Source organism: Pan paniscus, chromosome 5 (assembly GCF_029289425.2).
Source record: "Pan paniscus chromosome 5, NHGRI_mPanPan1-v2.0_pri, whole genome shotgun sequence".
In the NCBI taxonomy this organism is placed as follows: Eukaryota; Metazoa; Chordata; class Mammalia; order Primates; family Hominidae; genus Pan; species Pan paniscus.
Genome location: NC_073254.2, coordinates 52,809,899 through 52,823,829, shown reverse-complemented (window position 1 = coordinate 52,823,829; position 13,931 = coordinate 52,809,899). Strand labels below are relative to the sequence as shown.

At 39.4% G+C, this 13,931-nt stretch overlaps 1 protein-coding gene across 6 annotated transcripts in view; it reads left to right on the top strand.

Annotated features, from left to right (window-relative positions):
* BTBD9 (BTB domain containing 9) overlaps positions 1-13,931 on the top strand; it is a 483,830-nt gene that overhangs the window by 300,689 nt on the left and 169,210 nt on the right. For all 6 annotated transcript variants that reach the window (XM_034962027.3, XM_034962029.3, XM_055113567.2 and 3 more), the window contains one exon: positions 6,800-6,909. In XM_034962027.3, the coding sequence (XP_034817918.1) occupies positions 6,800-6,909 (110 nt within the window). The remainder of the gene's footprint in view (positions 1-6,799; positions 6,910-13,931) is intronic.

The window sequence follows — 13,931 nt, the reverse complement described above, 5'->3', positions numbered from 1 at the left end:
TGAAGGCACATCATGGCAGGCACATCATGGCAGGTTTTAGATTGTGCATATTTGGTGAACAGGAAAAGCCTACCGTTCAAAATTCACTTTTCCCCCAAATAAAAAACAATTACGGCTGGGGCGGTGGCTCATGCCTGTAATCCCAGCACTTTGGGAGGCCGAGGCGGGCAGATCACGAAGTCAGGAGATCGAGACCATACTGGCTAACATGGTGAAACTCCGTCTCTACTAAAAATCAAAAAATTAGCTGGGCGTGGTGGCGGGTGCCTGTAGTCCCAGCTACTCGGGAGGCTGAGGCAGGAAAATGGTGTGAACCCAGGAGGCGGAGCTTGCAGTGAGCTGAGATCACGCCACTGCACTGGCTACAGAGTGAGACTCCATCTCAAAAAAAAAACAAAAAAACAAATATTTGTCTTTAGTATTGGAATGGCTTTGTGTATTAGTAATTATTTCTACCCATCTCATCCCTTCCATATAATTGATTCTATATAGTATGAGTTTTCTCTAAAAAACAAGACTTTCTGTTTTGTTTGCTCTTCAGGTTGAATAGTGGAGGTGCCAGGACATGATAGCTCCCTTTGCAGGGCAAATGGTCAGATAGCAGCATCAGGCTGCTCTCTGAGACAGTAGCCTCTGCTTAGCCCTGTGTGTAGTGTTTAACCTTTCAATAATCCTTCCTCTCCCAAACAAGCAAATGCTGCTTGGCCCCTTTGCTGAAGTCAGTACAAGAGAATCTATAGCTCCACAGACCAGCCAGAGGGAAGGTTTTCTAAGAGTAACAAATCTTTTTTTGCAACATGCTTTTCTAGAAGCTTTTTGTCATTCTGGCAGTAAACTTGTTTTCCACTTGCTGCCTTAGCAACAAGACCTGAAGTCACACCCCCTCCAGTCAGTGGCTTGATTATAAGAGCTCTAACATTATACACAGAACTAGAAGAAAATTTTACACTGGGGAAACCCACAGGCATTACCTGCTTCTTGGGTTAGAGAATTATTTGTGTATATTCTTAGTATCTCCTTAAAGGAAAAGGTCAAATAGGAATCTTGGAAATGGTGCATCTAAACCTTGGGTGATCTCAAATCTCTAGTGAATGCTGTAGCTTAAGTTCTTGTTAGGTGCCTGCCTCTGGCCACAGCAAAGAACAGTGTTCTCCGCAGAGTCGTCTATGGTTACTGAAGGAAGAACCAAAATGTTAAGGTTCCCTTCTTTTGTACCAATCTCAGGCTAACTCTAGTTTTCAAGATTCTTTGTTTAACCTAAGAATATAAAGTTCAATTTGAGAATAAATATTTGTTTACCAAAGAATGGAATTCAGATGGATTTTAGCTTTAGTTAATCCCTTGAGAGCTCATTTAAATATTTCTTACCAAATTCAATTTTATGTTGTAATAAAATGTGCTCAGTACAGAAGTTAGGTGATCACATAACTAAGGCAAAGGTTAAGGATTAACTGTAACCACAGGTAGGCTTGTGCTCCACTAGAACTGAAGACTGCGGAATACCATGGGTTTAAAGTTGGAATGCAGAAGTTGCTGTTTTTCTATATTTTCTTTAGTATGTTAAAGATGTACTGTATGTGCCTTAGAAATTAAATCTAGTAGCATCCTCATAAGCAATGACTTAAAGCTGGATTAAGAAAAGGAACTCGTACCTTCCCAGAACAGGCAGAGAATGCTGTGAAATCTCCAAAGCAAAATTTCTTTAGGTCATAGTACTATGCTGTCTCTCTGTAAAGAAATGCATTTTTCTTAACAAATTCAAATTCCTAACTTCCAGGGCTTACAAAAAAAGAACCACGTCACTGGGTATGGTTAGCTGGACCACGTGGCCCTGAGCAGTCTCCCTGGATTTCACATTCTCTGCCAAGAAGGGATCCTGGGTTGGAGGAAGGGAGAAGATACTTTAAACTTTAAATCCAAATATGGGCAAAAGATTGTTCCCTTGCTTCCTCATGCTTAGCTAAGACAGGTCAAGAACATTTTTTAAAGGCGAGAGGATTAAAGCGAGAAGCGCCACAGAGCCAGGAAATCTACATTCTGAATGTCACTTGCTTTCTATGGCCCATAGACCCCATACTGTGGTGTCCTAAGTGGAAGGACAAGCCCCTCCCTGTGTTCCTGAAGTCTTCTCCTTGGCCTGCCTCTCATAGATGCACCATTTTAACATCTAAAGTCAGTAATACAGTAATCCCCTCCTTATCCTCGGGATAAATTTTAAGACCTTCAGTGGATGCCTGAAACTATGCATGGTACTGAACCTTATATATACTGTATGTTTTCCTATGCATGCATACCGATGGTAAAGTTTAATTTATAAATTAAGCACAGTGAGAGATTAACAACAATAATAATAAAATAGAACAATTATAACAATATACTGTGAAAAGTTATGGGAATGCAGTCTCTCTCCCTCTCACTGTCTCCAAATATTATACTGTACTGCAGATAACTGAAACTATAGAAAGCAAAACCACAGATAAGGGGGGACTAACTACTGTACTCTCCAAGACAACCAGCATTCTCAAAGTCCTAACCAAGAAATTCTGCATCCTATAATCTACTCTTTGAATTTCTGTTTAATGGTATCCTACTCTGCCAAGCACTGCATTCGATATTTTCAATACTTGTCTCATTTAAATACCCTGTAAAGTTCGTGTTATTGACCTCATTTTATAGAGGAGGAAACTAAGTTTTAAAAAAAAATTTGGGGGTCAGGTGCGGTGGCTCACACCTGTAATCACAGCACTTTGGAAGGCTGAGGCAGGTGGATCGTTTCAGCCCAGAAGTTTGAGACCAATGTGGGCAACATCTCTACAAAAAAATTCGCTAGGCATGGTGGTGCATGCCTGTAGTCCCAGCTACTTGGGAGGCTGAGGTGGGAGAATCACTTAAGCCCAGAAGTCGAGGCTGCAGTGAGGCATGATCGTGCCACTGCACTTCAGTCTGGGCAACAGAATGAGACCCTGTCTCAAAAAATATATGTATATTTTATTTTTTTCCCTTAAGTGACACAATTGATGGAGCTGGGCAACAAACCTGATTCTGTTGGATGCTAAAAGCCACATTGTGTCAAAACTCTGTAGTGCCTTTCAGTTTTAGAGTGCTGTCCTTGGAGGGTTTCAGTTTTATTTTTTTAAAGAAGACAGAATCTCATTCACCCGTAATCTTATAGCTCCTAGAAAATTTCTGTATTGAAACATTGTGTACTGAACTATGTTCAGTATCCAGTCTTTGTCAGCTACTTGAAGACAGCTAACATAGGGAAGGGAGGGGAATATTGGAAACAGACTGTTACACTATGGCTCACGTGGACAGCCTTCATCCTCATCAGAAATGGCCAATCTGTTGCATATTTGCCTTCCTCTGCACTGTTTAAGTTTTAATTATCTTCCAACTGTCTGAGCTGCTGTTGAGGACCTCAGCAAGAACAAAGGATATCTGTTCTATTTTTCAGCAGTTCTCCTCTCTACACACTGATGAAGTCACTAGCTGCCATTGCCCTTATTATCTGGTTAAATCAGAGTCTGACTTGTGCTGAAAAGGCAAAGAAATAAATCTTAAACTTTACCTATATTCAGGATTTCTTGTGACAGAGAAAATGTGATACCTACTTCTCCCGTTTTGGTGTTATGACCGAGAACCAAGTTTTGTTTTGTTTTTCAGAAAAAGCAAAAAGAGAGAGGACTCTCCCATTCCTATCCCTTGGATTTTTCAATAACTTGGGTAGTAATAAATTCTTTTATCTTGGGATGCTCCACCGTGAGCCCTGTTAAGGAAATATGCTCATTGTCAAGGATGGTACCTGTGCTGCCTCCTCCCCCTTTCAGTCATTGCTCATGGAGCAGGGCACTACTCCTGTGCTGGACAGGGCCTTTTTTGTTGTGGTTTGTTTTGAGACAGAATCTCACTCTGTCACCCAGGCTGGAGCACAGTGGCGCGATCTCAGCTCACTGCAACCTCTGCCTCCCAGTTTCAAGCGATTCTCCTGCCTCAGCCACCCAAGTAGCTGGGATTACAGGCACGTGCCACCAAGCCTGGCTAATTTTTGTATTTTTAGTAGAGATGGGGTTTCACCGTGTTAGCCAGGATGGTCTTGAACTCCTGACCTCAAGTGATCCACCCACCCAGGCCTCCCAATGTGCTGGGATTACAGGGCCACCACGCCTGGCCCTGAATTCTTAATGTAGAGCTTCAGGCTGCTCCTACCAGTCATTGATGTTGGGCCATTAATTGAAGCCTTTTGCCATTTCTAGGCTAGATCTTTATATGGGGAAGGTCCAGGATATTTACAACTTTTTGCTTGAGAAAAAGGAGCTTGGCTTCTTTCTTTTGATGTCACATTTTTTAAAATGTGTATTTGAGTAGGGACTTTATGCCATTTTTGCAAATTATGCTACAATTTTTTTCTAGAGACTTAGAAAGCATTGTAGAACTAGAATAATTAAACTTGTTATGAGCATTACATATAACAGGCTGATCAAAAGGTGTGATATATAATGGTGAATTGCTAATTTGACTTCAGGATTATGCAGCAGAGATAACATTATCTTCATTTACACAGAACTTTTTATCTGGAGGCATCTCTCAATGCTTTTCCCACCATATATATTATTTTGTTTGTGATCACAAATACTATCATAAGGGTATAAAATGTATTCCAGTATAACTTTTTATTCTCAGTTGCTTATAACTGCAGGGCAAAGGAGGGGAGGGTTGCCCATTTTCTCGCATTTCTAATGTTTGCACTGGGTAAAATTTGGGGAATTAGTTATCTAAACTTGGAAAACCTGATTCCATATAGTGTTTTAAAAAGAAAGAACAGGAGGGAAGGAAGGTTATTGCATCCCTTAGGTCAGCCTGGTATATATTAACCTTAAGAACCGCCATTGGGAAAAGGCCCTGCTAGTCACCTCCTGGCTCTTCTGTGCACAGTTGGAGAGCTGTCTCTCCTTTGGTAGAGACTTGAGCTAGAGAATAGCGAAATGATCTGATCAAATTCCACTAAACCACATTCCCTCCATTCCCTCCAAGGTTGCAGACAGCAGCACTCAGGCTGACACAGCCATATGTAGTTGAAAATGCTATGCTGGTTGAGTTCCTGTGGGTTTAAGGAAATGGACAAAATTAGATTCAGGCCAAGGTGCCAGAATTAATACACCCCTTCCCTTCCAGAAAGCACCAGGGAGATTGTCACTGCCAAAGTGAAGGACAATATAATCTTTACTACCCAGACCAGTAAGAACTTATGTTGAATGAACCTACCCACCCACCCAAACCCAGTAAAATAAATACCTTCTGTCTGCCTTGAGGGCTCGAAGGAACAGATTAGGGCCAAATTCCTGCTTAACCAGTGGGCTCTGGTACATGTAGCAGTTGCCCTGATTCTCAGCACGGGAAGAGTGGTGTCTCCTTGCAGTAGGTGTGAGCACACTGGACAGTCAGTTCAGGACATAGCATTAATATTGGTTATAAAGGTGAGTGATCAGCTTATGTCAAGGAGCAGATGGCTAAATGAGGTGCACAGGGAATGCCGTGAGAGTCAAGCTTGAAGAATCAGGAGGGAAAATAGCCCATGATATAAAAACCCCAAATATAGTTTCCTTAATGTGAATTTTCTAAATCAGCATTTACATTATACAGTTAACTTGGACTGATGAGAAATGTAAGGAAATTACCAAATTAGTGAATAGCAGTTAACTCAGAAGTAAAATTATATCGTCTAAATTGAAGGTTGTTTTACACAGCAGAGGGGAGGAGATTACTAAAACCTTGTCCAGTCTGTCATACCCTAATTGAAATCTGTTCATTTAATATACCCCATCCTTCAGAGTGCATAGTTCATAATCTGGGAGGCATTATCAGTTAATCTAGTTATTTTTCCTGGTTCTTACTTTGAATTCCAGTAAGACGGTGTGTGGCACATCCCTCATGGAATTGTGTGACACTCAGAAGAATGAGTTTGTTCATTAACCTGTGAACTGTCAGGTCCCTTTGGAGAGTGAAGAGAGCAAGTTACTCCAAGGTTAATGCTTGTTTGTCGGAGATGAAGTCTCCAGGGAGTTAAAGAGGATGAACAGGCCAAGATGCTCAAGGGCTGCCCAGTGAAACTCTGCACTGTGTGCAGGTGCCAGATTCACGTGGCCAGGAGGGAGGCTGCAGAGCAGGCTGGGCCATCTCTACAGATCGCTTCCTGTGGTCAGGAGACTTCCCAGCAGTCAAGTGGGGGGCTGGCGTAAGTATATAAGGTTAACTTCCTAACAAAGATTTAGGAGCAGTAGTAAAATAAAAGAAACTGTGAGTAGTTTTCAGTAGTTTCTGGATTTTTTCTTTTAAACAAGAAAGCAATATTGATTTCATGTGTTCATCTGCAGTGGATGAAATCTTCCATTGAGCTGGAAAGCATTTGCTTGTGCACATGTGCTCCAGCACATTCCTAACCACAAGGCAAGAGCAGAAGCTATTTGTTATTCTCCGGTATAAATGTCTTATGGTCATGTACCTGACAGACATTCAAGGGTTGAACTGAACAGTACCTGGTTTGGTTTTCTGGGTAAATCAAATCTAAGTTCTACTTAATTCTCTGCAAAATGACATGTCCCTTATTTTGCTATAATTCTTCTAGGTTCAATTGGAGCTACCCATAAGGAGCAGATATAGGGTCTGAAGTCAAGCTCAGAGTCTCCTTTGGTCTATATCCTGGTGCACTATATGTTTAAGTGACGTGTCTTACTCTGTTATCCTTGGATTGGTTGTGGTGGGAGCTCATTTTCAACACATTTTCTTTTCTTTTTACCGTCAGGTATATTCGAATTGTTGGGACTCACAACACAGTGAACAAGATTTTTCACATTGTGGCTTTTGAATGTATGTTTACAAACAAAACCTTCACTCTTGAGAAGGGGCTGATAGGTAAGTATTACCATTACATTTTTGTATATATATTTGGATATTTTATCTTCAAATACTTTGTTACTCTCTTAACTTATCTTAATCAGTTCTAAGGACTCTGGTTGATTTAAATGCCTTATTGCTAGGTGGCATAGGGAATGGCTTACATTTTTTAGAAGTATTCAATATAGTAATTCCAATGAACTTAAAAGAATGAATGTAAATGTTGTACTAGTGCTAAAGAATTGAAAATATTTTAGTAATTCATTCAGATTTGCTATGTAGGGAATGTTTGTAATAGTCAGGTGAAGCCCCTCACACCAAGGGATTTAATGATAGGTGAGTTTGAAGAGAAGTCTGTATGATATTGATTGGATGTTCAGACTTTCCATGGCTGTGCAGGTATTTTGGCCTTTGATTGGATATGAGTGGTATGCTTAGCTGTGGAGGTATCTTCTTTTCATGGATATATGAATTCATATTTGCCCGAAGTAGCCTCAAGAAAGTTCAACTCACAAAAGTGCCTCCATATAATTTAAATAAGACCAAAGTGACTGAATTGTCACTTTTGAATTGTCATTGCAAAAGTCAAGTTATTTGGTGGGAAATACTGCCTGACTGATATTTGGAAAGAGGATTTTAAATTTTAGTGTAATTGTTTGCTTTGTTGTTTTCTGTCTTGTTTTGTTTTTATTTTCAGTAATGGGTAGTCTGGGCGTTGTGCACAGTCCATCCCAGGTCTTGACATTCTAGATACCATGAGTGGCTTTGCCCATCCAGACTGTTTATTCTGCTTTTTTTCCCCCATGCCCATAGGTTTTCACTCACCTGCTGCAAAGATCATGCTTAGATCAATTAGCTCCTTGATTCTGTCCCTTTATTGCAGTTTGCTTTGAGAAGGGACTTCATATGTTCTGGTGCGGGGATAAGATGTCCCTGCCTTGTGGTCTAAGATAGAATTCTGTAGCTTTACAAAGGGACTCATGTCTCCTCTCTTTCCCAAGTTTTGTTCACGTTGGCACACATGTCCATACTGACCTAAAAGCATGGGAATAACTATAATGGGAAAGATGAGTGTAACTTGCAAATGTTTATTAACTCTTTGAATGGTCATAGCCTAAATTTTCCTAACACCTGCTGTGTCTAAAACCTAATCCTTTACTTATAGAGATTTGGGAGAATAATATTAATAAAGTAGCAGGAGTGGAAAATTTTCCAATATAGAGAGTGTTTAGAGCTCAACTGAAATAGCTGCCTTGGTTTTAATTTTGTTATGAACATAATTTTAATATTAAATATAAATATTAATAATTTGTGTGACTTTTAAGTAATTTGAAAGTTAACAAGTTTGAAGCATTACCTGATATTATTGTTTTTTAATTCTATAGGCTGTACAGAATTGTGGTGATGGAGGGTTGTGGGGAGGGCATTCTTTTTCACCTGTTGTCCAGGCTCTTCCATAGACTGTAGGCCTCACTGTATATCTGACTGTGTAGTTAGGAGAGCCCTCAGTGAGAAGGATCTTAGAAACCAAGACCCTTCTTATTTACAAGATGTGTAGCATTTGGCTACTCATTTCAGCTCAGTGCACTGCATTTTGAACATGCTGCATGGAAGGTACCATCTACATCAATCAGCCCCCTCTTAGGAAGAACAGGTTTGTGGACACTGTAATTATGAAAGAAATAAGCCTATCTGGCATGAGACTCAGGATTAGTTGTAATGAGGGGTGCTGTTGTTGGCATGCATGTTTTGTCCAAATTGAACTAGTCAGCATCATCAGAAGCTGTAACAGTCTCAGATATGTTGGTGATGAAAGAAAATTACAGAGAAACAAGAAGTGTTTTTGGTGTCTGGTTAAACACTCTTCAAGCACTCTTCCATGATGCTCACAAGTTTGACTGCAAAGAGCACTGTAATCATCTGCCTGTTATTGTCCCTCAGCCAAGTGGGAGCAGTGGTGCAGGTAGGCAGATATGTACATGTGCTTGCCAGAAGATTGCCTGCAGTGGAACCCCCTCTGACCCTCCTTGGACCATCCTCACAGCTCAGAGCTGCTCATCCTTGGCAGTGGTGTGGGTGGTGAGGAAGTTCAGGGGGATTTCGTTATCCTCTGTCTGACATTGCAGCTCTGCTTACCTTACAGAGGTGTTTAAAACAGTAATCTCCAGCTTTCCATGTTGATAATCTCAGGTGCATTTTAGCAGCACACAGGCCTTGGCCAGTCACCCTACTGGTCCTCGACAGGTCCTCTACGAGGGTACAGGTATGTCAAAATCACCTGGAGTTATTTTTAAATTGCAGATGCTTACTTCTTACACTTTCTTATATCCTGTGAAATATGCACTCCCCTCCTGAGAATCACTGATATGAACTCCATGATTTCTTGGGGGGAAAAAGGTAAAACTAAGATAATGTCATCGTAAGTAATTAGAGTATCAAATCCTACTTTTTTTTTTTTTTTTTTTGAGACAGAGTCTCGCTCTGTTGTCCAGGCTGGAGTGCAGTGGCACAATCTTGCCTCACTGCAACCTCCACCTCCTGGGTTCAAGCAATTCTCCTGTCTCAGCCTCCAAAGTAGCTGGGACTACAGGTGTGGGCCACAACGCCTGGCTAATTTTTGTATTTTTAGTTGAGACAGGGTTTCGCCATGTTGGTCAGGCTGGTCTCAAACTCCTGACCTCAGGTGATCCACCTGCCCCAGCCTCCCAAACTGCTGGGATTATAGTCGTGAGCCACCATGCCCGGCCCTCAAATCCTACCTTTATGTTTCTAGATTCAGAACATTTTTCTTTCATAGTTCCTGGTCTTCTTTTCATAGTGCAGGCTCCTTTAGTTATTCTCTAGGCCTTAAAAATCACTTTTATAATATTTATCATTTTAAAAAGTCAGATTCTAATGTTATCATTTAAAATATATAATGATGACAGGAAATAACCTAAGTAAAATTAAGCACACCCACTATATGAGATTTTAGTCTTCTTTTCCCACCAAAGGGGTTCTTTCCCATTTTTATGACTGTGTGTCATGCCTCATGCAGCTTCACTTGCACAGACTCGTGGGAGACTTTGTAGTCCTCGGGTTCATATAGCCACGAGAAGAGGCCCTCGCTCAACCACATTGCCCAGAGCTGGGCCTTTCTTCCACCTTTGCTGCTGCCACTACAGCCTCTTCTCATTTGGTGGCTGCCTCTGGATCTTGCTAGAATGTATTCTTTCCTGGGAGAGTCAGCCTGTGATGACTGTCTCCTCTGTGTTAGGAGGCATTTGTAAGAAACCCTAACTTGTCTTACCAGTGAGACATGGAAGAAGTAATTAGAAGAGATGTGACTGCTATTTCATAAATGTTCAACCTCCCAAAGAATGTATTTACTTTGCCTTAGCACTCCACTTTGGTGATACTTGCATAGTATTTGCCAAGTTCTTCTGCTTTTTGTAATGATTTCCAAATCTTCCTTTTAATCTTGTGTTTAAATTCACTTTTTAATGCCCTACTAGTTATCCAAGTAGAGAGAATAGTACCTATCACCCAGCTTTAAAAAATTATCAATTCACAGCTAACGTAGTTTTATCTGTATGTGATCTACTTTGTTCCTATCAGATTATTTTGAAATTAATCTTGGACATTTTATCATTTCACCTATAAATACTTTATTATACACATCTAAAAGTAAGGCCTCCTTATTGTAGCCATAAACACAATACCATCATACTACCCTAAAACTGAACAGTAATTCCTTAAGAGCATTAAATATGCAGTCAGTGTTCCAGTTTCCCTAATTGTTTCAAAGTCTGGAGTGAGAATGTGTTTTTATAGGTTGAGTAAATCAGAACTCAGTTAAGGTCCATATTAGGCAAATAGCTGTTGTGATTCTTTAATCTCTTTAAATCTATATGTTCTCTTCTATTTATCTGTCTATCTTTGTCTGTTTTTCTCTAATTATTTATTTGTTAAGAAACTAGGCTTTTCTCGTATAGAGTGTCTACCAGTCTGGATTTTGGCCATTGAATTTCCGTGGTAACATTTAGCATGTTTATCTATTGCATTTCTTGTAACTTGTAGTTAGATAGAGCCTTAATCAGATTCAACTATTATTTTTTGGTAATAATGCTCCATAGGTAGTGTTGTGTGTATCTATCCAGAAGCAGAGAAAACCTCTAGTTGTCTCTCTGTTTTGGATGTTCACATCCATTGATGATTATTTCCTGGATTCATTATTTTGTAATTTTGGATTGCAAATGGTTATTTTCCAAATACGTCATTCCTTCTTCATTTAGTCCCTAGAAAGAGAAAATTTTCCTCAACGCTCATTTAGTAACCCTGAGATACAATTCGCTCAGGAAAAGAAGGATAAATGTTACATTCTTCACCAGTTTTCAAAATAAAGAGGTGGTTCCCTAGCATTCTTCAAGGGTGACAAAGGTTTGTTTGTGGGATTTGTTAGGGGGAGGTAAGTACATAACATTTTGAGTTTTGGGGAATAAACACGATTGAAATCTTTTAATCACTTGCAGTTATTAGTAATGATATTCAAATCATTGTATCTTTAGTCTCTTCAAATTGGTTTTTGAGTCCTTTTGATAAGACCTTAGTAGTCCTTGATAGTTCCGTGCTTTCTGGCATAACAAGATGTACTAGGTTTATTTTGTACATTTCCTGCCCTTGATCTAGAATCAGCCATTCCTTCCTGAAGGCTTGGTACCGTATAGAGGAAAATGACATTTGGAAACCTCAGTGTAGATACTGTAGATGATCTTTGCTACTGTGTTTGCTGCTATTTCTAGACCTTCAGTAGACAGAACTAGGAAATACGTGCACATACACTTAATTATTTATATGACATATATTTAGCAGATGAAATATATCATGAGTATATGCTGACACTTCTAATTCAAATTCAGTACTACAAGATTTTTGTTTAAGCTTTTGATCTTTCTTTCATCTCTTTTTCCTCATAGGTAAAATCTTGGTTATCAGTGATACAGTACAATATTCATTTGCTCTATCCCCAATACATACATAACAGCTATGAACCATATGATTACTGAAATGAGTTTTAAGATTTTTGTTACTGATTTTTAGGTCCTTCTATCTCTAGAAATATACAGTAAAATGACTATGTTTTAAAGTCACTTGCAATGATTCTCTGTGTAGTTATGCCACTATTTCAGTATACAATTAGGTTCATCTGTTCCATTTTGCTTTCAATATTTAGGGATTGCCTTTAAAAAACTTTTGTTTCCTAACTATGTGAAATACTTATATTGTTCTAAAATCAAATCTGCAAAAGAGCTATATTCAGAGAAATGAAGCTTCTATTCCTGCCCTCTCTACCTCTGTAAGTAATCTCTTTTTTTTCCTCCTTTAGTTTGTTATTGTTGTTATCCTTCCATTTAAAAGTGGGAAAATATATTTATTTCTGAATTTATATTTTGTATCCTCCCAACGTCTTTAAATAATTGGTAGCACACTATATACCATACATATTATATATTTTTTACCTTACTGTGCTTCTTTTTCTTTTATTTTCTTTTTCTTTTTTTTTTTTTGAGACAGGGTCTTGCTCTATTGCCCAGGCTGTTGTAGAACTCCTGGGCTCTAGGCATCCTCTTGGGTAGCAAATAGGACCGTAGGCACATACCACCACACTTGGTTTCACCTTGCTTTTCTGTACAACACTTATTTTGGAGCTAGCTATAGAGAAAGATATTATTTGTTTCTTTTTATAGCTGCATGGTCCTCATTAGTATAGATATACCATCGTTTATTTAACGGATGTTAAATAAACAGTTTTCTATTGATGAACCGTTTGGGTTGTTTTCAATCTTCTGCTACTACAAATAGTGCTATTGCCTTGTGTATAAGTCTTTTCCTATTTTTGCCAATATATCTTTGGGATAGATTTCTAGAGAAGGGATTGTATGATCAAAGAGTAAATGCACATAGAATTTTCCTGGATATTGCCAAATTCACTTTCATAGGGATTATAACATTTTTAAATTCTCCCTGGTATTGTATGATAAAGACTGTTTCCCCACAGCCTTGCCAGCGGAGCATGTTGTCAAACTTCTGGACTTTTGCCAGTTCGATAGGTGAGAAATGGTATCTCGGTGCAATTTTAACTGCATTTCTCTTAGGAGAGAAATTCAGCATCTTTTCATATGTTTAAGGGCCATTTGCATTCCCTTTTTTCTTTTTTAAATGGCTCTTCTCTTCTTATGAGTCTTCTAGATGAATAGAGAATATGCTTTTAGTAAGACTTGGGGGAGCAGTAAACACTTTACACTGAGATTAGAGTGTGGCATTCAGCATTACAGAAGTCGGGTTGTGCTTCCTAAGGTCTCCTGGTTCTCCTGGAAAATAGAAGTTCTCATATGTCCCTCTCATCCTTGTCCCTGGTTCTACCTCTCTGCTTAAGAGATAATAACTAGGGCATAGAGCTCTAGGTTCAAAATTATGGTTTCTTTAACCCTTTCAAAGAATAGGAATAAGATTCTATTATCAGCTTTAGGCCGTTAAAGTGTTACTTTTGTGTCTTACCAGCATGGATCCAGGAAGACTGGTAACTTTTTGTTCTGTACAGTAGACCCCCTTATCTGTGGTTTTGCTTTCTGTGGTTTCATTTACCTGTAGTCAACCGTGGTCCAAAAATATTAAATGGAAAATCCCAGATATAAACAATTCATAAGTTTTAAACTGCATGCCATTCCTGGTAGCATGATGAAATCTTGTGCCATCCCACTCTGCTCCACCAGGGATGTGAATCATCTGTTTGTCCAGTGTATCCATGCTGTATATGCTAGCTGCCTGTTACTGTGTAGTGAAAAACATAGTGTATATTGAGTTTGGTACTACATGAAGTTTCAGACATCCACTAGGCATCTTGGAACATATCCCCTGCAGATAAGGGGGGACTACTGGGATTGGATCTAGGGCAACCAAAATCAGCAGCAGAAGCACAAGAACTCTGTTGCTGAAGCTGTTGGTACACTTACTACTGCTGCCACCACTGGAACTGTGCTATCTGAACAGAAACACCGGAG